Source organism: Salvia splendens, chromosome 14 (genome assembly GCF_004379255.2).
Source record: "Salvia splendens isolate huo1 chromosome 14, SspV2, whole genome shotgun sequence".
In the NCBI taxonomy this organism is placed as follows: Eukaryota; Viridiplantae; Streptophyta; class Magnoliopsida; order Lamiales; family Lamiaceae; genus Salvia; species Salvia splendens.
The window spans coordinates 7,842,690-7,869,912 of record NC_056045.1 but is presented as its reverse complement, the minus strand read 5'-3'; the positions used below and the strand labels follow the sequence as shown (position 1 = coordinate 7,869,912).

At 32.8% G+C, this 27,223-nt stretch overlaps 2 protein-coding genes across 2 annotated transcripts; both read right to left on the bottom strand.

Moving 5' to 3' along the window:
• Nucleotides 1–7,495: 7,495 nt before the first annotated feature.
• On the bottom strand, nt 7,496–8,047 carry LOC121764112 (transcriptional regulator SUPERMAN-like). The gene has a single exon (XM_042160184.1). It carries the CDS (start codon nt 8,045–8,047, stop codon nt 7,496–7,498), a length of 552 nt encoding a protein of 183 aa, XP_042016118.1.
• A 4,055-nt stretch (nt 8,048–12,102) lies between these two features.
• LOC121765175 (myosin-11-like) lies at nt 12,103–22,993 on the bottom strand. The gene is made up of 39 exons (XM_042161221.1): nt 22,637–22,993; nt 22,277–22,405; nt 21,806–21,949; nt 21,586–21,731; nt 21,302–21,458; nt 21,062–21,120; nt 20,803–20,962; nt 20,562–20,711; nt 20,339–20,475; nt 20,116–20,262; nt 19,946–20,047; nt 19,813–19,870; nt 19,620–19,721; nt 19,364–19,401; nt 19,143–19,269; nt 18,868–19,050; nt 18,621–18,752; nt 18,411–18,520; nt 18,261–18,321; nt 17,830–18,007; nt 17,512–17,717; nt 17,318–17,437; nt 16,955–17,053; nt 16,585–16,806; nt 16,361–16,500; nt 15,927–16,041; nt 15,803–15,829; nt 15,470–15,721; nt 15,229–15,384; nt 14,958–15,155; nt 14,704–14,847; nt 14,263–14,333; nt 14,084–14,183; nt 13,958–14,014; nt 13,230–13,286; nt 13,066–13,146; nt 12,876–12,958; nt 12,596–12,789; nt 12,103–12,473 (listed from the first exon to the last, which is right to left on the bottom strand). The coding sequence occupies exons 1-38, from the start codon at nt 22,637–22,639 to the stop codon at nt 12,666–12,668; spliced, it is 4,575 nt and encodes a 1,524-aa protein (XP_042017155.1). The 5' UTR covers nt 22,640–22,993; the 3' UTR covers nt 12,103–12,473; nt 12,596–12,665.
• Nucleotides 22,994–27,223: the final 4,230 nt, after the last annotated feature.

Sequence of the window (27,223 nt, the reverse complement as noted above, 5' to 3'; positions counted from 1 at the left end):
TTTGAATGGAATAGCAATGAGTTTAGTCCTAAAATCTAACAATTCCTACTTTTATACAAAAAAAAATTCTAGCATTATTAACTCGACTATATAAATTCGTATTCGCCTCCCATTAAAAATGATGTTTGACATTAAAAAATTAATGAAACTTGAATCTAATCAATTCTGACTCTAAGCTGTTGGTAAAGTAAAAATAAAAATAACTAAAAAAACAATATATCCCATGTTGGTGTAAAAAAAATTGAAACTACTATATAAGGCTAATGGATCATTCCTCTTATAACCAATTGATTTTAGGGTAGAGCCCATGAATTACTATCATTTTATCAGAGTAAGTCACTGATTGTGGGCCAAAATTAACAAATCTAGCAGCATAATTGGACCGGAACCCAAAAATGATTATCCTAACAGTATATTTGGGCTTTAAATTTGGATCAGTGGTCCAACAGATCAGAAAATTGAAACCACTATATAAGTCTAATGTCATTCCTCCTATCACCAATTAATTTTCAAAATGGAACCTATGAATTTATGTCATAACATACACCCTCGCGGCCTCGCCCGACCAATTAACCTTCACTAAGGATTTTATACCTAATTCTTAAGGAGTGTTTATTTTCAAGGATAGTCTACGATTGATAAATACAAAGATTGAATTTATATATTTGAATGATAGAACCATATATTAATCGAAACTATAAACAGTAAAGATAAGTCGAGTCAAGGAGTCTCTTTCCGCAAGACAACACACACCCTTCGTTTTAGTGACCACCTTTAATCAATTATTTCTCATTCACCAGAAATCGGTTTAGAGAAAATGAATACACCACGATCATCTACTCTGAACGTAGATTGATCCTATATCATTTAATTTCACAAATTAAATGTATCCTTCATATAAACAACACGGTCAAAACCCTTTGACCGGTCACGATTCCAACAGAGTCCTCTATCTGCAAGACGAGATACACCCTGATAGTCTTCTAGCGTGGACGCATTTCAAGCATGAACCTAGATGGACGTATCTAAACACATCTCACATGAACCTAGATGGACGTATCTAAACACATCTCACATCGTTGTTCGTTCGAGGAACCTACCTGGACAACCCTTTCAATGTGCATGCATGGATAACTACGTATCATGCCATATATGCTTTGTGTTGGGCTACGTATCCAATGCAAGAAGATTGAACTATTTTAATTTGATCCTTTTCAATGGTCCAAAAAGATTAAGTTAAGCTCGGATAAAGCTCAAGCCTCCAAGCCCAACGACCAAGCCTAAAGAACAGTCCAAATATCAATTGTCACGATCCAAGGCCCACAACTTTGGCGTGTGGCTCCAGCCTCAGTGAGGCATGCGGGTGGTGTTTGTTGCTTTACAATCTATCTCTTGTGCACTTTAACTATTACTCCCTCCGTCCCAACTAAGACAACACACTTTTCTTTTTAGTTCGTCTAAACTAAGATGACACATTTCTATTTTTAGTAACATTTTCTCCCCAATTAATACACCAAATCACTTTTTTTCTCCTACTATTAAACATTCAACTCTATTTCTCTCTTCATTTAATACTTACACCCATATTTCTCTCTGCAATTAACTACATTAACCAACAACTCCTACAATCTCGTGTCGGCTAAGAAATGTATCATCTTAGCCGAGATGGAGGGAGTACATGTTAGTATAATTTAGCTTCTTAAATAAAAATTTAATCAAGACTATTTTTCAATGTGTGATTAATTAACATGCATATTAATTAATATCATAACTTCGTATTATTGTGATCAACTTTACTCTATTCTTTCTCATTTCACCAATAATCGATTTAAAAAAATAATATATCACAATTATCTACTCAAAACATTGATCAATTCTATATTATTTAATTTAACAAACTTAAATATTATGTCACATATATAAGTATATAACTAGTCAAACAACGTTAATCAGACTTAGATTCCAACACGAGATAGCAAAAACAAGTACAAAATTCATTAATTGATTATATCTCTCAAAGTGAGCTTCTGGTTGAATTATGTATTACTCGAACAAGGATTCCTTGGTTGAGGGAAGAAAAATTGTGTTTGAGGAAGTTAGCAAATATAATAGTGATGCATGCTATGTCAAGATCCACTTTATTTGGTAAAATATATGCGTCGATACGTGGGACATGATTTAGTGCTTTCTTATGTAAATAAATTTGTTATATATGATAAAGTTGACATGGTCTTATTAATAATTTATATTTGTGATTTTGTTGGGACACAGTTGGCTCGTTACTTAGCTACGACGAAGAAAAGATTGCAATTGATAGAAAACAACATGACAGATCTTAATTTTTCCTAAAAAATTCGTCCCATGCTTACTTGTTTTTAGTTGGTTCCAATCCTATGGTGAGTGAGTTATATCTTGAACATATTGTGATAGAGTGAACTAATATATATCGTTTTATTAATAATATGGAATGAAATGTATACATTTATTGTGAAGTATAGTAAATATAATTTAAGAGTGTCCACAGTGGGGAGCCGCGGCCCGTGGCTCGGGTGCGCGGCCCCCACTGCAGAGAGCCACGACGGGCGGCTGGGAGCTGAGAGCCGAGAGGGAGCCGCGGCCGCGGCCCTCACGCGGCTCAGCCGTGTGCGCCGCGGCCCACCACTGCAGTGGGCTGAGAGCCGCGGCCCAGCCACAGAAAAATATATTTTTTTTTTGCTTCTTTTTTTTATAAATACACACCATTTTTCCTCCATTTTTCTACCCCAATTCAAACACCACTCTTTCCAATCTATTTCAATTCAATTCAAACACCACTGTGCAATTTTTTTTGTTTACAATCCAATTTTTTTATTTTAATTAAAATTATAAATATCATAAATTATAGTCTAATAAAATTTATTGTAGTTAATTTAAAAAATATCATTAAAAAAAGCAAACAAATTAATTTTTATTTTGGAGCGGGCCACATTTCGTGGCCCTTGTTATTTACCACTGTGGAGAGCCCAGAAGAGCCACATTTGGTGGCCGGGCCAACTTTGGTGGCCCTTGAGGGCCACCATTGTGGACACTCTAAAAAGGTTTAAATTTATTTAATGTTTTATTATATTCTACTGTTTTCATTCTTTGCTCCATAGTTATGTAAACATATTTGTTGTTTTATTTTTCCAATTAAATTTAATGTTAATTGATATCTACGTCTATGTATATAAAAAAGGAATTCCAAATGTTATTAATTTGCCATATTTTGCTGTTATTATCACTTAAATTTGATCTATGCATCCCGATCCTATTGATATTTGCAATCAGGATCTATTCTCTATGTCCCGCAAAGTTTGCCGTATTGTGACTCGACATGGAACTCGACACGAATATTAAAGAAATGTACTTAATAAAAATTGGATTAAAAAAACTAGTGGAACGTATGTCTTATAATTTATATATTAATTTAACAATAAAATGTGAGTGAGAGTGAGTGAGTGAAATTTGAAGTTCACTAATTAAAATAATAAAAGTGAAATGTGATAAATTTTGTGAGATAATTGAAAATAGAAATATGTGTCAAACTTTTTGAGTCAGAGGGAGTATACTTTATTTACTACTTGTAAGGACTATTTTTCACGCATGTTAAATATTTTAATTTTTTACTACATATGTCTCGAATTTTTTTTATTTTATTATTATTATTATTATTATTTTATGTGTACCAAATTTAGCTAAGTTTACAGGCATTTTGTTAAACATTATCGTGGTGGGCCAGACCTCCTCGAGATTTTAACGGGCTACACACAGTAGGCCCAATTTGATTGGAAAGTGGGTCAATAACATTATGATTAGAGCAAGTAATTTGCTCAAAATGGTCAAATTAAAAGCTCAAGTTACATTAATTCATTTGTTTTCCAAAACGAGAACCTTATTATCTTACTAATTTTTCCTTCTTACAAAAATTATATAACTAAAACTTGAATCTTTTGATCTCAAATATACTTCCAATGACAGTATGGCACGATAATTTTTAAATTTCCCATGTTTCCATTGGCTACTTTTCCAATCATCTTTTAAGTATTGGCCATAATTTTTAAATTTCCCATGTTTATAAAACTGATAATAACTGATTTTTATATCGGGAATTAGTGATTTAACTTTGCTTGTTTCAAATTTATGTATGATTTTGTCTACATTCTTATAAATTGGTTGTTTAACGAATTTATTGAGTTTTGATAGTAAAAATGACTTAAAAGAGGTTAAGAAGAGAAAATATCGAGTTTGGAGTCGGAATCACCATTTTTGAAAAGTGAGCAATTCGTTGAGTTTGCAAGAGCCAACCCAGCCATCCACCGGATTGGTCTACTACATTTAATCTGACTACGACCTTTAATACTTCCTCCGTCTACAAAAAAAGTAGACAAGTTTTACCATTTTGGGTCATCCACCAAAATTAAAACAAGTCTTTAAACCAATGCTAACCCTACACATCATTCTAAATGTGGACCTCACAGTCCACTAACAGTACTACTTCCTCCACATTTTCCCCCATCTCTCTTACTTTACCAATTATGCATTAAATTAAAACCCGTGTCATTTACAACTTTGTCTATTTTTTCTGGACGGAGGGAGTACATTAACTTTATATAAATACATTATCCAAATTGTAGTACTATAATTAATAAGTTGTAAAACATTATTCAACATGTGATTGTTACTCCTAGCTAGCATTTTCACAAATGAATAAGTTAAGTGTTCAAAATTCACCCTACCACGACAAAGAGGAGGTAGAGGAGTAGGATGCTATTTTATGGAAGATGAATTTGTGTAAGAGTAAAAATAGTGTAGTAAAAAATGAGTGAATGGAAAAGGAGAAAGATAGAAAGAGTAAATGGTGGAGACATCTACCCACTGCTCAACACTGAACTAACTCTACCTCTCTTCTTTATTCCATACCTTATTTCCTATCACTAAAAACAGACCCCTCTCTCCCTTTTACATCTCCCCTTCAAGTACTACCACTTTTGTCTATTATTTTTCACCTGTGGTGGAACCCTTCACTCTTTTTAACTCTTAGTAATACATTTTCACATATACAATATGGTGTTTTTATCTTTGTAATCTTTATTATTGCCGTGAATGTTGTTTCTTTTTATAACTATTGGGATTCTTACATACACGACAGATGATATTTCTCAACACCTGCACTCATTATATATACAACTATGTCAATATTTTTTTGTTAATTCAAATTCTGAGGGGCCTGTCACGATACATAGGTCCCTGGGTCAAAACATGTACATTTAAGTATATATACTTTTCAGGGTCTATTTAAATTTTCCTATATAGTGTTGTTTTTTCTTCTTTAACTTTTTTTAATTCATTATTTTCTCTTTAAGCACATGATTTAAGTATATATACTTAAATGTACATGTTTTGGCCCAGGGACCTATGTTTATAGGAAAATTAATGTTTTGAGCCGTTTCTCTCTAAGCACATGATTTAAGAAATTAATGTTTATAGATTTAAGTGTAAAGAAAATAAAGTATGAGAGATAATAAAAAAAATGTATTGATGCAAAAACATATTCCATTCGTCCCATAATAGATGTCACACTTGGGTGATGACACACACGAAATTTTAGGAGATGTTATTTTGTGTGTTAAGTGGAGAGAGAAAATATATTTTTATATATTGAAGTGAGAGAGAACTTAAAAAAAGAAAATACGACATATTTTGTGGTACAAACTAATAAAGAAAGTGTGACATCTATTTTAAGACAGAGGAAATGCAAAAAATGACTGAACTGGTGAGTAATGAGAGAAATTCTAGTTTCTTGAAAACGTAAATAGTTTTAATTAATCTAAACCGCATTTTAAAATAAAGACAACCGCTATTTATAAGAAACTAGAAAATCCAAGGTACTGAAAGGAAATAAAATGAAAACTATGAAATTCAAAATAAGACCGGAAAAACTAAAAAATGCGGTTTTCGGCATCATCAGCTAAGAGAGATAAAGATAAAATAAAATAAGAGAAAAAATAATTTTTTTAGTTAGAAAAAAATGACTGAACTCTATTCTTTGGAACATTTTAAAAAGAATACGATAGAATTATCTTGAGAATTAGGGATTACTTTGTAGTAATATATGTTTCAGAGGGCATGAGTGTGGTTTTAATTTGATAATGAAAACATATATGTTGATTAAAAATTGATGAATAAGGCAGGAATGTGTGGTTGAAGGGATGGGAAAGTGATAGGTAGGAATTGGTGTTAATTTGGTTAGAGAGGGGAGAAAATGTTTGGTTTCTTAAAAGAGAAAGGTGATGATGCTGCTGCTGACACCCAAGCATTTGTTGGGAACATGCACAAGACCAGATGTTGGAAAATGCAATATCCCCTTCCATCTTTTATTATGTTTGTACCCTGCCCTGCTCTGCTTGTACTCTCTCCCCCATTCCTGGTACAAACTACAGTGCCATTCCCATCACTCTACTCTTTTTCATATTACTCATCCAATTCATGCATTTACATTCCCTATTTCTTTCCTTCTTTATTGTTGAAAGGATTTAATTTTATGTAGGTAGTAACTCTGGGATTTCTTTTGTTGAATAAAGAATTTAGTTTGGAATTGGGAAAGACCACCTACTGTAATTAATGCATTATTTTTTTTATTTTTTTATTTATCTGGATTCAGTATTTTGATTTGTGATCAGAATTTGGAGGGTTAGGCCCATTTTGGATAAATCTGGTAACACAACATGCCTCACATATATATGGAGACAAAATGATGGGGTTATTTAATTTCTGAAGTTGCTAAATAAAATTCAAATGAATGGGACAGTGTGGTTAATAGAAAATAGAATTAATTAGTTTATACCTAAGTTATAATGGCAAAAATAAAACATTTAGCAAACAAGAACATTGAATATCAGAGTATTCTTGATTTAGGAAGGAAAATAAAGTTAGAAGAGACATAAATGAAAGAAATATAGTACTCCTTCCGTCCCATTTTACTCGCACTTTTCATTTTTAAGCCGTAAATTTGGGATTGATTTTTTTAGTGTAATTAAATTAGAATTTTAAGTGTAATGAGACATCACTTAATAAAGGAGCTCTTAACTTAAATTAACATATTAATTAAATGCATTAATTCTAACTTAAACTATAAATAGTGTAAGGAGTTTGTGACGAGCCGAAAAACAACAGTGCAAGTAACATGGGACGGAGGGAGTATGTCATTACATTTACATAAAACAAATGAAATTAATACATACATAAGAAAGAAGAAAAGAAATATGATGCAATTCCTTTTTTTTTTGGTCTTCTTCTCCCTCAGTTAAAGAGTGAAAATAGTTCCAAATTATACATCTATACTTCTTTTTTCCGTTTTTCCGTGGAAATAATCGGAATTATAAGAGGAAGGAAAAAAGAGGTAGTAAATTAAAAGTCCAAATTAATGAAAAATCATATTTGGACATACCAAATTACATTTTTGAAGATGTTTCCATCTCTAGGAATAACCAAGTCGAAGCTCTAAATCCAATTCGGAATCCGAATATAGATCCTCCTTTGCATCTTGCATCAAACCCAAGCTCAAATCCAATCTAATAACATCATTTTCTCTTCCAAAGTCAAGCATCGCCTCATCACCATTCTTGTATTTCCCAAGATCCTCTCTACAAAGTGTCGTCGTCGGCGGCGGCGAGGAACGGCCAATGGCCGCAAACTCATCTTCTTGTGGAGGTGGAAAGGCTGAGTTGATTATAGAAACAAATTCCACATCACAAGGCAAGAACTTAGCCGTGGAGGAGAGCGGAGACGACGACGAAAACAAATTAGGGTTAGGGTTAGGGTTTGGAGAAAGCCTCATTCTTGCCCTATCTCTCCTATGCACATTCATGTGGCCTCCAAGGGCTTGAGCAGATTTGAACTCCTTGCTGCAAAAGCTGCAGCTATAGTTCCTCTGAGGCCACGAGAAACCGTAGGCTCGGTCTCTCTCGAAACTCAGATTGGTTCCATCTCTCAACCTTTGATCATAAACCCACTTGGAATATCTCTCCATGGATGAAGAAAATTGCAAAGGAGAAAGAGAGAAATTGAGAGGGAGAGAGGGGGAAATGAAAAAAGAAAGAAGATGGAGTAATAAAGATTTGGGGTTTAAGTTTTGTAGTATCTATAGTTGTAGTTCATCTGCAAATTGTCTATTGCCAAAAATGGGGATTGCTTAAAAAATGAGTGAAATGAGCTTTAGGGGTTATTTTTTGCCAAATGGAGGTGAAATCTAGTGGGTGTTTTACCACCCTTCACATTGACTATGTATATGTGATTGCTAGAAGATTTTTAGAACCTCAAGGAATAATCATATTTAGTCCTATCATTTCTGGCAGATCACTGCACAAACTCTCATAATGAAACTCATCTAGATTTTCAATGGAATTGACTATATACTATATATGTATAGAGTGTGTGTGTGTAGAGAGAGGTGCATGGACATGACACATTCAAAAGAATGATTTTGTTATTGATGCACCATAGAATTGTCTTTATAAATGATTTTGGTATAGTGTTTACCTAATTAATTCACTTTAAAGATTGATACTCCGTATTGTACCTTTTGCATGACATTATTATAATTGTACTACTAAATTTGCAGTTCAACTTTAATTTAATTTGCTCATTATTTTTAGCAAATGCAATTATATCACACGTGTATGAAAAAAAATTGAAACATAGTAAAAAGTGGACGATCCGTGTTCTAGTTGAATAATGTAATTTTTCAGTACTAAATAACAGCTCATAAACTTACTAACATTCAAATGATGCCAAAACATGTTGTACGATTACTTTTTTTAGCAGTCTATACAAAATAATTCAACACAAGTAATACTAATATCTATTGGATTTTATTAATCTAAGGGTATCAAGCATTTATTAGTTAATATAAATAGAAAATGTTATAATAGTCCATTGAAACTAATTAAGAAGTTATAGTATATCATAAAATTACTCCATATTTTTATGATTAAATGCACGTCTTTCTTGTACCGATTTACATATACATTTTACTGATATATTGCATGTATATGTTCTTCATGCTATTATAATACATTAAATATGTTATGGGCTCTGTAATTTCGGGGTGAAATGTTCTAATAGTTGCATTTGTTATAGGGTAGCATACTAACACTATAGATTTACCACCCCTTTAATGCATAATTAGAATGAAAGGATAAGATTGATTTTTAAAATTTCTTAATGTTGTGTAGATGGAGGTAGGGACGGAACCAGAAACTTGAATAAGCCGGTGCTAAAATTATAAAAAATACTATGTATATAATATTTAAAATTATGGAGCATTTTATTATTCTTGCCCCCTTTATTTATTTTTCATATTTATGAACGGATGAAGACACAAATACATAATCAATTAAATGCAAAGTATATTCGTTCAGATTATAAAGTTTATAACTTTTTGTTAGTCTTATAGTAGTAATATTTAAAATCAGAATATTAAATAATAAATTTGAATTATTTTTATATAATTTATACTCACATCCAGATACAGTTTGTCGTTTTTGGATGGTGTTTAAAACAATAGTGTTTTGTTAAAACAAGAAAAAAATACTAATAAAAAGAAAAAATATGTATTCTAATAAAAAATTAAAATTCATATTAATTTTATATATTATTTTCAAATAAATTAACTAGATTTTAACTAATTTTTAAAGGACTACTAACATTTTAATAATAAAATAGATTACATAAATTATGATATTATGAAGATATGCAAAATAATCTTTTTAAAATAAATTCAGTAACAGACTATAAATGCAAGAAGATAAGCCTACATTATTATTCCAAAAATAAAAAGAGTTCAAATTCTATTACAATCATAACTAGGAGTATTAATAATGTTAATGTATTTCAAAATCTCTCGATAAATACTATTCCCAATATAACTTTAGACACAGAAAAAATAAAATAAAAATTAATAGTGTACCCCATACAGCTGTAAATTAAAGGATCATAATTAATTCTCTTCTCTTTCCCCTTCCTCATTCCCAACCAACCTTCCTTCTGAAGAAGAAACGTAAAAAATATATGTAGTGCAGCGGGGCTGCCATGGTTGAAGTACGAGGACCAGCACCGGCCAAGCCCCCGCTGGAGCGGCGGCTTGGCCCTTGCTAGGTCCGTCCCTGGATGGAGGTCATATTAAGGGTGCGTTCTGTTTGTCATATAGAGGCAGTTTAAGTTATTTATGTGTGCATATCAGCTGTTCTGTTTAGCATATATCATTAACGCACAACCAAATGGGCTTAGGCTCGCTGTTTTTTGGCCATATTAAGCATTAATATAGTTTGAAATGTCTAAAATACCCTTTACTTTCATTGAGGGTAGTAAGGGAAAAACATAAATTGTGGGATTTGATTTACAACAACCCAAACAAATGATATATATCATTGTGCTTCATATCGTGTGCAAACCAAACAACTGCATCAAATAGCCCAGAATCCAATTTGTGACTTTTTTTTTTATCTAGCTCACACCTTATCTACATCTGAAACTATTGGACAAACAGAACGCACCCTTATAGTTCATTCCAAGGATAAAATGGTCTTTTTAAAATTGAAATGCAATGTTTTCCTTTTTGAAATTATCTGCATTGTCTGACATTTGAAAATTATTAAATTTAATTTGAAATGGTTATAGAATACCTAATTATACCCCTGTAATAACCTAAATGACTATAAAATGATATAGTTTAAAATAAAGCCGATCTATTCAATTTTATCCTCAGTCCACTCTAAGTGATATATTTTTCTTTTTGGATGTCCCACCATAAATGATATATTTCTTAATAGAAACATCATTCTCTCTAGTTTTCACACTCTTACTTTATCCTCTCTTCACTTAACTTTCAAAACAACACTACATAAAATTCCATGTAAAAAAGGAAATGCTTCACTTAGGATGGGACTATGAGACTGAGGGAGCATTTATTTTATAGTAGTTGAAATTTAATCCTAGTTAAATTAGTTATTTCTCGATCATATAAGGGTTGTGATATACTCCTTTGGATGATTAAAAATAGAAACTTTTGAAATGGTATGAGTTTTAATTCAAAATTGGTTTAAGTAAGAGATGGATAGAAAAAAAAGATGTTATTGGAAAATGGGTTTCACTTCATATAGAACTTTTTGAAAAAAGTGGAAAGTTTTTTAATTTTAGAAAATGGACCAAAATGGAAAGAGGTTCTGTTTTTAGGAAACAGAGAGAGTATGCAACACTAGCTCCTAATGCAGAACTGTCAATTTTAGATAATACGAAGTTCATTTTTGGTTAGTATTTAGTTTATTCTAGAAAATTCAGATTACAAAATACAGAATTCATTTTTAGATTGTTTACAAAGATCATTTTTAGCCAGTTTTTAGTTCATTTAAAAAATATGACCAAAAAAAATTCAAAATCACATTCGTATTTTTAAAATCTGATTTTTAAAAATAATTAATTAAAAATAACTTAATGTTATTTAATAATACTCCCTCATTTCCACAATAAGAGTCACACTTTATTTTTACCGTAAATGGTAATTAGGCCCCACATTTCACTAACTCACTTCACTCACATTTTACTATAAAATCAATATAAAAAAGCAAGTCTTATATTCCACTAACTTTTCCAATCCACCATTCTTTAAATTTCTTAAAATATGTGCTTACAATAAGAGTGACTGGACGGAGGGAGTAACAATTTTGCTATGTGTCAGGAATTAGTTTTATTTTAATTTAATTCCTTTGTAGGGTATATAAGGCAGCAATAGTGATAATACTAAAAGGAGCTGAGACAATGCTTTGCTATTGGTAAAACATTAATATCTCGATGTAACTAATTATAACCGATGAGGATCTTTTTTATATATTGTACAATGGAGTGATCCAATAACATATATAAATACTGTAGTATATAACTTAAATAAATTCCAAGTACCATTCATACAATCCCATCGTTATATATACTTTGAGACGAAGGAGCAATAATTATGTCTTTAAACAATCAAGGAGAATTGATATGAATTCCAATGTTTCACTAAAAATTAATATACCAAAAAGACAAAAATTCAGTAAAGAGAACGTGTCTTTTTGCAACTTAAACTTTATGTTTCCCGCCAAATCAGTCATTGGATGTGCTTACAAAACAACACTTGGTCTTATTACATCAATCAACATATAAAATCATCGAATGTCTTAAGGAAAAAAGAGTGGCATATATAGCCAATAATTTCAAAATTGAGCTCATTCCTCATAGATATTAAACCAGGTTGAGACAATGTGCTTAATTCTTGATACTTCTGCTGATCAACCAGCAGCATCTAAGTTAGCGAACATTATGGTTTCACTCTCGTATTATCCAAGCACGATATTCTCCTTCAAAATCAGACATGTTCAATGTATTGAAGCAAGCAAAGTTGCACAATGAAATAGATATTCCTGTCACCATAAGAGGACATTCATTAACCCAAGTTTCAGATTAGAAAATGAGCATGCATGTTTCATTAGCCATTGAGAGACATTAACTTGGAAATTGTACTCGAGAATCACGGTTCACTTACTATCTTCCATCTGGAGACGTCGCCAAGCAAGGATGTTTCAGCACGGATATGAAGACAAAATCAACTACTATCAGTTAGTTTGAGGCAGTAGAAAGCTGAAGCCAGAGTTTTCACGAATAAGTGGTGGTGGTTCAATGTCTGAAATATCGAATGTATCCATTGATTTTGACATGTCATCCACAGAGAATGGAATGCTGCAATACAAGAAATTCGAATTAAGATTTAACCGAAGAAGAAGATTGAAAAAGTAACCTAAATTTGGACAGTTTTCATATCCAACCTTGAATCATCATCCAGCAGGAAAGAACTACTAACAGCATTGTTTGAATCCTCAGTCATTAGTATCCTCATGCTCGATACCACCTTTCAACAAAAAGCAAGTAAAGGCAGAAATCAACTCAATCAACCAATATGTTTCTCAACATAATAGCCATTGCTGCAGCACAGGTAAGAAGAAAATAATAACTTACATCTGGTGATAAGCTATGTGTGCCATATTTGTCATCCCAGTACATCGTGCTGATCCTGTACAGCTGTTGTATACTAAGGACCTATTAAAGATGCAGAAATTGTTAAGACGAAATTCTGACTTCAGAAAATAAGTTGTGTAAAGAGAAAACACAATTAGACGTACAGGACAAAGATCGTGACTTATTTCATCGAGAGTCTTCTTTGGCTTCTGGTGTATGACCTGAACAAAAACAGTTAGATATATGTTAGGGAATAAATTGGTCAAATATGAATTAAAGCGTTGTGATATCGTAACTAATACACTCAGTTCTATTCGATGTCTATAACTAACTTTCAGACTATTCGATTTGTGCATAAAAACACCAGAGTGACATCAGATGTAACCAAACAGGAAGGGGTCTTGACTAAAATCATGCAGACACTTATTTGTCATTAAAAGGTCCCAGGCTTTAAAAGTACAATACTAATCTTATGTTTCTGTGATCACGGATGAATAAAATCTTAATTGGGACCAAAATACTATAAGGATTTGAAATATAAAGAACTTCTTGAAGCAAAGGCATACAGTTTTTTCTAGATATGTATCAACCAATTAAAACTGATACATCCAAATACACATGCTACACAAACTAATGAGCTTCCTTATCTCCTTCTTATAACTATCAGATAATATTTTTAAGAAAATCTGCCACTCAATGTACCTATTTTTACCCCTCATTTCCAGTTGCTTACATGATTTGGTCCTTAACCATCGACGTGCAAAACGGCATACAGAAAGAGATATAAACTTTACTATATAAATATTATCTACTGAGTTCAGGAAAAGTTGTAAACTACATATTCAGAGAGATAGATAGATAGTTAGATAGAAAGGTAGATGAGAGAGAATACCAGGAATCCTATAGCCTGTCGTATATGCTTGAGCTCATCCCACGCTGTACCAGAATACTGGAATACACAGCGAATTTAGAACGATAAGAAGAAAGGCCTATATTTTCATCTGCTAGAATTGTATACCTCATCAGTTGCTTTGTAACACCAGTGCTCCAATTCAGCCAATCCAGCCTTGACGTATTCACCATTACTAAACGAACAGCATTCTCGTCTCAGCAAAAGGCTGCAAGAAACAACATTACTTCAAGGGTATTATTTTGAACAGTATGTATACTAAAGTAGACAAAGGCAATGTGGTGCACCTGTTGAATAACTGCACATTGATGAAAGAGAATATTTGGGTGAACACTTTCCGAACCAAAAATGGAGGTGCCTGAAGATTTTTTTACAATAATGTTTAGTCAAATGCCCAATAATCTGAATGTACATACATCTTCTTGAAACTTGCATCGGAAACATGTATTGTATGTAGGAACTAGCCAAATGAGCATGAGCACATAAAAGTCACACATGTTAACAGGTTGAACAGATTAATATTTATAGTTGTAGAATGACAATTGACATGGTAAAAGAGTGAAGAAAATTGATACCAGTATACACATCAAATGAATGACTCAAAGGTATCATGAACTTCCTAATTAAAGGAATTTGCTGAACCAATAATCATAAAATGACGATCAACATGATGAGGAACACAAAATAGAATTTCCATTAATCTATAGAATGAAAAAGTGTCTCCTTACGTGATTTGTTTTCAGTATGTTTAGGAAATTCCCAAGGCTGTTCACAATTCCTTGCCAATGGGCAATCAAGATTTCCTGAGCAGCAGCATTTGCCTGATTACGTGATCCTCCTTTAATCAAATTTGCTCTCGATATTCTTGGAGCCTGTACCAATCATGATACGAACACGATGAATATAATTCTCCACCAGACGGTGTTATGCATAAGCTACACTGAATTCCTATAAAAATTCTTATTAAGTTACATGGAAATACCTGAATGCATAGTCCAAGTTGTGGAGAAATCTCTTTCTTCAGATTGTCGCGAATCATTCCGTATATCTTCTCAACATAAGCAGTCAACTGCTGTTTAAACAGCAATGCAGGGTATTTGGCATCCACTTGGCGTACGGAACCCGTTGCATCATCACCCAGTAATGACAGATTAACGCCTGGTGGGGTGCTGCGGAAACTCTGGGAAAACATTTCTACAGTTAGGAGAGGCTCATAGACTTAATCTGAGAATCAGGATGGCATTAAGTTGTACCTGTGTCATTCGTCCAAACAGTGTGGCTGAAGGAGATCGCCTATGTTGCGGAGCTGCTCCAGCTGCTCCTCCAGCTTTCAGCGTGCGTTGCAGCAGCAACAATAAGGTCGATGCATTGGACAGCCAATACGCCAAGATATTGTTGTTGTCTTGGGTCTTCAGTTCAAAGGCACTTTAAAGTCGTAAAGTGCTAACGAAACTAACATTACACAACGTGCCAATTGGATGTTATGATCATTACCTCAATAGCATTGCCAATGGTTTGTATTATCCTGTCGAAAATGCTCGTCCGTTCAACCTCAAATGAATGCCACTGCCTCAGACATTTATAGATGATGCAGGCAGCAATAGGTCTGCCTTTGGAAAAACCCAAATTCTGAGCTATACAACGGATAAGCAGATCTTGATACTCTTGTTGCTTCTCGTTAAGTGACTTTTGAGGCCTGTCGTCCTCTTGTTGTTCCCTTAAGATCATTGAAGGACTATGGTAATCCTTTTACAATATTAAATTACACTAACATTAGAAACTTCTGTGCTTAACTGACAAAGTATAACTTAAACATAAATGACTTACTACCCCTTGTTTTGTGCTTTCAGCCCTCTGAATGTTTCATAAAGCAAAATAAGAAGAGATAGATTAGTATAAATACTTCATTTGGTGGGATTTTTTGACAGAATAGATTAATATATATATTTACCTGCATAATTGACCTTGAATTTCTTGAAAGCATTTTATTATTCTGCGCCATAGTCAGGGCTTGCTGGCGAAGAACCTTATTTTCTGATTCTACATTGCTCAACTTCTCTTCAAGCCTAAAGCAATGGCAAATTAAGATCAATTATAATAACTCAAATGCTAAACTGTGTAAGGCAAAGATAAATCATATGAAGAAACATAAAAAACAAATCCATTTGGGTTGTGAGAAATGGGTAAATGTATTTAGGAATAAAACCGAAAATAAGGATATGGTCTGATGTTATTCATGATGTTGTCGGTGATGCAATTATATAATTGGTAACTCAAAAAAATGGTAGCCAATGCATCGTGTATCATCTGTGAAAGTAAAATAAAACACATAATTCCAAAATTGATTTAAGTAGTAATCAGGGAGAATGACTAGAAATACTCTACCTGCTCATAGAATCCTGAAGCTGTGATACCCTTTTCTCAGTTTCATCAAGCTTCTGACTCTTTCCCTCAACTGCATTCTGGGTTTCATCATGCTTCTTTTCAGCTGCATCAGCTCGTTCCTTTTCAGCTTGTAACTCCTCCTGTGAACCATAATATTATATCAATAACCGACTCCAACAAGACTATGTATGCAAGAGAGTTAAATCACAACTGATGGTCATTACCTTCAATTTCTCCATTTCTGCGGTAAGAGCCTCAATCTTTGCTGTATCCTCAACAGGAACTTGAGTTTCTTGGACAACAGTGGTGGCTTCTACAATTGCTTTATGAGCTGCATCACGTTCTTCGAGAACATGTGCATTTGCTACGTCCAATTTGCTTTGCAAGGCATCCATGGCCTGCTGCATCTTCGCTATTTCTTGGACTTTCTCCTCTTCTATGTCAGTCTGGAATAAGGTTTTCAATTTAACATATGCCAAGAGCAAGTAACCTAATATCTCATCTTTAATCAGGTTGGTTATTTTTTATTATGAAATGGAGGTGCACAGTTCCACATTTACCCATGAGAAATTAGTTAGCAAGAAGCATATTTACCCTCCGACGTTTCTCCAGTTGAAGACGCAGTGTGAGGTCTTCCACATGCTTTTCAAGCTTATCCTTGGCTTCTTTAAGAGCGCCAGTTTCTTTAGCAGCCTGCAAATATGAAGGATGAAAAAACACTTTGTAAATCTTCCATAAGGAATCAGGATTCCTCAGTCTCTGAAGAAAAGGTAGTACTAGTATATAATAATCTCATATGACTAAATAATTATGTGCGGTTAATTAATACTACACATAGTATAGGTTATGCTGTACTAAACTTTAAACCGTAATGGCATATCATGATAAGATTACTCCAACCCCAAGATTTGTTCCTATAAAATAATGCATATTAATATGATGCTCATGATGCCATACCATTTTCAATTTTCGAAGCTCTTTCCTAGAACACCTTCCCCTCCATCTGCACTGGGCCACGACTGATGACCTTATGAGTCTTTTATAGTATAAATGGTCTCTATGACAACGCCATCGGGCCTGAACATGTTATTTCATGTCATGGTGTGACATCAATAAGCCTTAAACCTTTTTTTAGTGAAACGCTCTGTCACCTGTATGATAGTTGATGCTTTGGCCTGGTTCTTGTATCTAAATTGGCGGTGGGCAGCCATTGCTCGCACTCCTGTTTGCACTACAACAACTGACTCCTTGAGTCTTGAGTAGTTCTTTCTTGTCAAGCGTCCTCTCAAGTTTGTCTGGATTCTAAGACTAGCTGCATCCCTCTTCAAGTTGTTAAACTGTTTGCAGGCAAGTCTTCCTGAGAGAGATGGAGTTAATAAACCTGGCGATATCTAAGCAACAGGAAGCTAAAGTATTTCAACTGAGAGATGAATACAGTATGATAACTAGGAGAGAGATGATAAGCAAACCTCTACAAAGAGCTTGCATGGAAACTGACGCCCTAAACAAAGCAATGAAGTACTTCCGGGAAGTATAAGTTCGAATTCTTCTCTGTATTGTCCTTGCTGCATTACCAAGTATGAGTGCTCTCCGAGTATCTAGATCAGCCATCTGACCAGCTCTGAGGAAGACCTTTGTTTTTCCTGTCTGCAATCACAAGACATAATAGTACATACCCTATCTATATGCAAACAAAAGTAAAACTATAAACCAGTAAAACTATAAACCTCAGAGAGAGAGAGAGAGAGAGAGAGAGGACAATTTACAAAATGGAAAGATAATTGAATATCAATAAACTTCCTTAATCTCATACGTAATGGAGTACTATATTTGTCATATGCAGGAAAATTGAACACTTCATAATCAAGAATGAGAAGTTTTTGAGAAGCTATTAAATTACCTGTGCTCCAGTCATCTTCATCTTCTCCAAAATCTTTTTGCATGCTGTTTTTTCATCAGTACTGTTCAACATTATAGCGGATTTTTACTTCAGGATATTACTCCTATTAGCTTTTACAGTATAGTAAGCTCCAACGGAAATTCTACTTACTTTCCTTCCAAGGCCTCCGGTGCGAGAATTCCAAAACGATGAAGAAATTCATAAAATGTCTTACGAGTAGGGTAGCCCGCACAACTAATTCTAATTGCCTCTAAAACACCCTGTCATGAAAAAGGGGCAGGCAACAGATTGGATTTCGATTTAATAAAATATCAACTAACAACTATTCAAGAATCTAAAGTACAATCTGTCTGCACTTACACCACAACGCAGTTGCTGCATGATATTGTTATTCTCAAAAATACCAGGCTTGAGTGCATTATTAGGCTTCACACATCTAATGTAGTGAGGTTCCGTAGTATTCAGTGTCTCCATCAATTGTTGGAGTTGCAGCTGTACCAATCAAGAAAAACATCAGCTTTTGAATTATTTAAAGAAGGATCTCACGAGCTTGGTATCGTAAAGGAAACATGTGCTGGAAATGGCGAGCAAGTAAGACCACATTTACCTTAAAGCGAGACCCTATAGATGAAAACTTAGATGAATTTTTTGAAGACTTGGTTGTTTCTTCAGGAACGGGAGGAAATAGCCCTGCTACAAACGAGCATTTGGAAGCACACAGCAACTCTTGATGTTCAGGGACGACGTAATCTTTGTTTTTATCCAAGAACAGTTCAGATTGGTACAGAACCTGGACGCATACATTAGGATGGCATATTCCTCTGAGTAGAAAATCAAAATGTTACAGAAAAGTCGTCATGACAAGAATCACATCCAAGTTACCTCTCCAGCATAATGAGCAATTGTAAAATCTGTACGGGACAGCTTTGGTTTGATGAAACGTTTGTGGGATTTAAATGTCTGGAAAAGCTTTTGTGAAAAAGTTTCATATGTCGACTTTGGAAACATACTGAAAGGGTAAAAAGAGAAAAAGAACAAGGTGATATAAGTACAAAAGTATAAGATAATTCTTTCAAGGATATGTAAGAAATGTAAGACCATACCAGGCCTCATCAAGAAGAGCAATGATCCCTCCAGGTTTCTGCAAAAGCAGTCAAAGCTGGTTTTGTGAAATTATTACTTCAAAAACACAATAATATAAATGCTAATGCTCGAATTAGGAGCTTAATTAGAGAGTATATATCAAAAGATGAGATTCTCAGGTGGATACTTGATTTTATTAAAATTTGTACAAGCCAAGTACCATGACCTAGAACTAAACCTAGCAAAAATCAGGCATCTTTGAATTTTTTAAGAAACCTTTTCGATAAGATCAAGGACGTCTTGATTATCAACAAATTCTATATAGCTCCAGTCGATCGCTTCTTTGGTGTACTCTTCCTGCTCCATCTTGAAAACATGCTGAATAAAGGAATTTGTAGAAGTTTAGTGACGGCTATTATCTATATAACATCATCAAGTCATATTAGCTAATAATGTGTCGGTTGACTACCTGATTAAAATGCTGCTGTAGCTTTTCATTGGTAAAATTGATGCAAAACTGTTCAAAGCTGGTAGTACAAGATTACGAGTTAGTTCGGACATTCAACATAACATCAGGTTAGCAGTGTTCAATCAATGCTTACCTGTTAGCTTTGAAACTTTCAAAACCATAGATATCAAGAACACCAATTAGAACATTGGAATTTGGATCTTGCCCAATTGAATTATTAATTTTTTCGACCAACCTGCATATTTAAAGAAGCAGAGTGTTACTAAACCATGAAAAAAAGGAAAGTCAAAGGAGGCACCTTACCAGTCAAACAAGCGGGAATACATCGTCTTCGCGAAGCCATCCCTGCTCATTTTTGCACCTTCAGGATCCAGACTTCTCTTAATAACTTCTTCTGGAGTTACCATCACACGCTTCAGCAATGCATCTTGCAGTGAAGCAAGATCACACCTAATAAGGGTAAGAAATTCAAAAATTAGAAGACTATAACTGCTAACAGATACTACTAATTTAAGATAGAACTTACATTAGAAGCTCTGCCACAGTCTGAAGATGGAATTTTGATTTATCATCTTTCAGAAGTGATGAATCAACTTCCTTCCCCTTGGTGAATTCAACGTTACCAAGATGAAGAATAGATGCCACCACCCTAAAAATTGCATCCTGAAAAATGAAAGATAAATTTTAAGCCCTTTCAGAAAGATAATAAAACACCTTGAAAGACATAAATATGAGTAATAAGATTTCACCTGCTCTGTTTGACTTATTCCAACAACATCCATGGCCCTCCTTGTAGCCAAGAAATCCTGAGCATCACTTACACCGACAAGTTCAATACAGCTAGACTGATTAAGATAGTGATATGTTTTTGGATGTTCCAGCTTATATTTATCAACATCCTGATAAGATGTAGAACAACTCAGCTAAATAAAATAAATATACTTTTGCTGGTCTGCAAAATAAGATGAAAGATGTATAATATTAGATTACCTCCTTCGGTGCAGCACAAAGAAGGTAGAAACAATGATAATTGCGTTCAGGATCTGAAATTTGGCAGACCCGCGATCTCTCCAGAAGATATGTTCTAATGGCTGCCCCTGATATTCTTCCTTGCTTATCAAACTGAATCTCAACAAATTTACCGAAGCGACTGCACCATCAAAATTAATTAGCACACAAGGTGGTAGAGATTACTATTTTCACATTTTTATACAAACATCTTCCTATACAACTTGGTCAAATGTCATACCTCGAATTGTTGTTTCTGACAGTTTTTGCATTTCCAAATGCTTCAAGCACCGGATTTGACTGCATTAAACCATTCAGATAACTTCAGATTGTTCTGGACATAGGTAATTACTCATGGAAAAAGTTGTTTTTAATTGGAGATCTAAAATAATTGGGATATCAGAGGATGGAACATCAATCTCAAATTATCCCAATGCTTCTTAAGATCACAGATATAATAGAACAACACAACATATTTTACCTCAAGAACTTGTTGCTCAACTGTGCGTCCTTCAGTTCCTTTACGGCCTCCCAAATAGGCGAGGTATCGCATAAGCATCTTAGTTGTTTCTGTCTTACCAGCACCACTTTCACCACTCACCAAAATCGAGTTGCTTTTTTTCTCGTTTATCATTGCCCTAACTCAATATAGATGACCTCAGAATATATTTGGATTATATCTGATCTAAAAGCCAAACCAAAAGAAAGAATGAAGGGGCGCGAGGAATGGAAGAAAGAAGGAAGAAAGGGAAATGTCTATCACACCTGTAAGACATATCAGCAATAGCAAATACGTGAGGACTCAGTTCCCCAAATGGTGCCCCCTTGTATTGATCCATCATGTGGCCATCATAAATGTGAGGAAGCCTTTGAAATGGATTGAGGGCAATAAGAATACTTCCGGTGTAAGTCTGTCGTAGTCCAAGAGTGTGAAGTAAGATTAAAATGGAGCCACAACAGACGAGGCGCATGCAAATTATCTTACATATATTTCATTGAGTTGGAATCTTGATGCCAAGTTCTGCAGCACTCCGGGCTCATGCAGATACGATAGTCTGGTCATGTCATCAACCCCACCAGGAGGTGCATCCTCATCTTTAGGATAAATGTTTGCTAATTTCAAAACAATCTGATAATATGAATATAAAAATAGCTTAATGAATAATAAGCACTGCCAAGATCTAGTCAAACAAGAACACTTGACAATGACAGATTAATATACATGAAATGATTCACCTCTATGTCCCTCAACTGTAAGAATTCATCATATGATGATTCAATATCATTTGAAAGTGCAAACAAATGACGATTCAGAAAGAGAACTCGTACCATACAAATGATATACTCCATTTAGGTGCACATGTTTCAATTATCTTTTCTGCTTAGGCTCTTACCACAATGTAAGTGCATAACTTTTTGGATTTGGCTGTTGAGTGTTTAATAAACAACAAGTTACCTTCTTCCCATTAGATGCATCCACTTCAACTTCAGTTCCATTTATCTTTGAGACGACCCCATCAATCCAAACAACTTCCGGTTCTTCAGCCCAGACATGAGAACCGACAGTAATATTAACCGGGGTACCCTGCATATGAAATTAACAAGATCTTCAGAAAATCAAAATTCCAAATTATATGCAAACTTTAGTTGCTTTTCATGTTTGGCTTGATCAATAGCTTCCAATCCTCGATACACTAAAATCGACTACACAAACAGCTTATTTGATACACATTCAATGATAATAGGGAAAATAATCCCTTCCCTATTTTTAGGTACCAAATTCTCGTAAAAGATGTGAAAATGAAATGCGACATACCATCTTAACTCAAGAGACGAAGAAAATTTGAGTACATTGAGTAAGGATCAAATACGAAACCCTAAGATTCGCAATTAGGAACAAGTGAAATCCTGATCCGAATTTATGAAAGCGGTTTCTGAGAGTGGGGAGGAGGTGCGCCGGAATGTTGGAAGTGAGAGAGGAATGATGAGTATGTGTTGATCAATGGTGGGATAGGTATTGTTGGAATTGGGTGAGACATTGGTATCAAGGAGGGAGAGTGGATTTGTGGAGGGGAGAGGAGAAAGCTACGTTGCCGGAGAGGGGTTGAATGCTTCATCCGACGACATCTGTCAACCGTGTCCGATTTTGGCGGGTAAACTCAGTGACGAGAGAACTTTGCTCAGCTTTCTGTTATTTTCGTTCCATTTTCTTTTATTTTAATTTCTATTTTCTAAGCTCTCTCTCTCATATAAAATGCTTGGTTCTTATTAGTATACCATATGATTTTTTTTATCCATTTAATTTTCTTCTAATACCTTAATCATTATCAGTATCATTAATTTATAAATAATACTACTATGTAAATCAAAATTTGATAGTACATCAATTCCTTTCACAACTTCAGAAATAAATGAAAGAACAAATCAAACAATCATTTTTATGATATTTATAAAACTAACGACATTAATATGAAAGAACAAATCAAACAATCATTTTTATGTTATTTATAAAACTAACAAATTAAATACTATATAAAATAAAATAAATAATACATTATACGCTAAAAGATGTTGGGATTCATGGACATACGTGACATAATATTTCTTGATATGCATAGAGTTACACTGAGGAGAGATAATAGTAATTATATAAAGTAGATTTCAAATTTCATTAGCTTTTTCAATTTATTTTTCAGTCAAATCAAGTATGATGTATAACAGAAGATGGGGGACCTATATTATTTTTAAAAATGCATCAGCATCAACATAAATCAACGTAACAATGAACAATATCAACACAACAAATGAATCGAAATTTTCAGCACAATAATGAATCATATTTCATCACACCTTATATGGAAACTAACCAAGTATAATATGGAAACTAAATACACCTTATATAACAATTCCTTAATTTATTGACCTTTATTTCTTTTATTGAAATTTTTGATGCACATGCATTTTATTTTCTTATTTTTATTTTTTCATAGTATACTATTGAAATATTAAATATTGGAATTAATTTATAAATATGCTAACAAATGTAATTATATATAATATTGAAACTAAATGCATCTAAAATACTTTTCGCATTTTTATGCTTTTATTTCATTAATTAAATATTTTGATGCATATTAAATTATTTTTTAGTGAAAATAAAATTAAAGTATTCTCCCACCTTTAATATTTTCATTAAATTTTTATATGTTATTAAAAAATAAGATTAATTAATTAATATACTAAAAAGTTCAAATGATCACATTTTATCACTACTATATAGATTTTTTATAAAATAAAAAATGAAGTGTCATTTTAGTATATTAATTTATTATGACTACAGTAATTTTCTTGGAATATTAATTTATTAATATTCCTCAAAAAATAATTTTTCTTCCATCTTTAACATTTTAGTATATGTAATTGAAATTTTTGATGAATATAATTTTGTTCTGTTGCATAATAAGTCTCTAAAATGATATTTTTCACTTTATTTTTTCAATCACTTTATGTTAAATTCTATTTTTCTCTCTTTCTATTAAAAATTCAAAAATTAAAAATTAAAATAAAAAATTCTATGAAATTCTTACGTATATTAGTTATAAAAATTAAAATTATAAATTTCATTATCAAAATAACTTGTAGATAAATTTAATTTTAATTTGACTCAATTATATTTTAATATTAATTTAAAAATAATTGAGTCATAAAATTAAAATTAAAAATGTAGTATAATTTTGATTGTCATTTGATTATTTTTAAATTTTACTTTTTATTATTAAAAATTATCGAATCATAATACAAATTAAGTTTGACTATAATTAATTTTATAATTTTAATTTTTATAATTAATATAATTAATCATTTTCATAGAATTTTTGTATTAAAAAAGTGACCTGAAAAATATCGTTTCAAGCAATCAAACTATAAGGAAATATTTTACCCTATACTAGAGAGAGATAGAGAGAAAATATCATATCTACTACCTATAAAAGTCCAAAAAGACCCTTCATGCCTTGGTGGCATTTTTTATGCAAAATTGTGGTGAATAGTGAAAAAGTACCACGAGTGTGATTACACCTTAGTCCAAGGACTATCCATCATGCTTTTAAAGTATATATATATATATATATATATATATAGGGTTTTGATCTATGCAAAACTGGATTTAAATACAGAAACGCAGAACAATATCATAATTAGGGCACTTTTAGGTCATAATTAGGTAATTTGTAGGTCATGCTAACAAAGCATGACCTAAAACGATCTTAGTATGACATTAAATCCAAATATTATAATATGACCTAAAATTGCTTAATTATGACCTTCCGTGTTTTTGGTTAATTATTGACCATTAGATCATCTAATCCTAGGGCTGAGATTTGGTCTGCATTTCTGGATTTAAACACATACTTATTTTGATCATCTCCCTATATATATATATATATAGGGTCTTGTTAGGTTGAGATTTTTTAGCTTAATTGAGAATTGAGATGCATTTTCAGCCACTCATTTTGAAATGTCAACTACAAGTAGATTATATCAACTAAGGGTATTATCGTCATTTCATTTCAATAGCCAGAATATCAAATGTCAACAACTCGTATTAAAATGTCAACAACTAAAAAAAAATTTATTTTTTTATTTTTTTAAATTTATTTTTTTATTTTTTTAAAATTTTTTAAAAAAAAAATTTAAATTTTTTTAATTTTCACGCGATGTCAACTACGATGTGTAGCCTGCACATCAAATGTCAATAGCCCTGCACATCAAATGTCAATAGCCTGCACATCAAATGTCAACAGGTTATAGTTGACATTATATGTGTATAGGTGATATGAATCGTATATGTAGTTGGCATTATATATGTGCAGTTGACATGAATTGTATATGTAGTTGACATTATATGAGTGTAGTTGACTTGAATTGTATATGTAGTTGACAAAAAAATAAAAATAATAAAAAAAATAAAAAATCGAAAAAAAAATTTAATTTTTTTTTAAAAAATAAAAAAATATTTATTAAATAAAATGTATGATGAAATTACCATTCTGCCCTTTCACAATTAATTAATGTAAAAATATTTTCCATGTGGTAAATTCTGGACCACTCATTTAATAAAAATGAATGGCTAATAATGCATCTCAATTCTCAATTAGGCTAAAAAATCTCAATTGATCACAACCCTATATATATATATATATATATATAAATTTAGTATTCAAAATGCAAATTTTTTCTAAAACTTCTTTAATTATTTTGTGATGTATATCTGTTATTAAGATCGTAGAAATTAACTTTTCCCAAACTCAGTTGAATTCACATCATATTTCGATATTGTTTAGTTGATTTCAAAGAGAATGGAGGTTTTCCACCAAGTCCCCAATCAACGCCCTTGGCACCCACCTACCAAACAACAATTTATATAAGTTACAATGACTTGTTATAAACGGAGTATTTGGTTGACTTGTTATAACTTTTAACCGAGTAATGAAAGAAGAGCATAAATATAATTGTCAACTTCGTGGCAAACATTAGTACTCCCTCCGTTCCATAATAGAAGACACACTTAGATAATAGCATGAAATTTTAACATATGTTATTTTGTGTGTTAAATGAAGAGATAAAATGATATATTTATATTAATGTGATAGAGAATTTTTCCCAATAAAATAAATAAGCCATCTTTTGTCGGACAAATTAATAAGGAAAGTGTGACATCTATTGTATGAAATCGAGAGTAATGTATTACTACATCCGTCCCCAAAAATTTGTCCCACTTTGACCGGGCACGAGTTTTAAGAAATGTAATGGAAAGTGAGTTAAAAAAGTTAGTGGATCGTGGGTCCTACTTTTATATATTAGTTTTATAATAAAATGTGAGTATGAATGAGTTAGAGAAATATGGGGTCCATTATAAAAAATGGTAAAAAAGTTAAATGAGATAAATTTTAGGGGACGGATGAAAATGGAAAAATGAGATAAATTTTTGAGGGATGGAGGTAGTACTACTATTTACCATTGAAAGATAAAAGAAGCCGTTTCTTTCCCTCTAACGACCAATTCAAGTCCTTAATTATTCCTTGTGAAAAGACATATAGGGTCAACGGTCAAACTTATGTGCATGGAAACTTTCAATTGATATATGCACTATAAATACAAACATCCCACACACTAAAAAATATCATCTACATATCAAAACTGATCACATAATCCCATCTCCAAAACCCACAATTTATATTCTCTCCTATCAAGATGAGGTGTACAAGATTTCTCACATTCTTAGCCATCACGGTACTAGCTTTTCTGCTCATGGTACAACCATATCAAGCAACACGAATTCTTGATGAAGAGGAAGAGCAATGGATCATGAAGAGTGGCCAAAGCCTCCTTCTGCCTTCCTTCC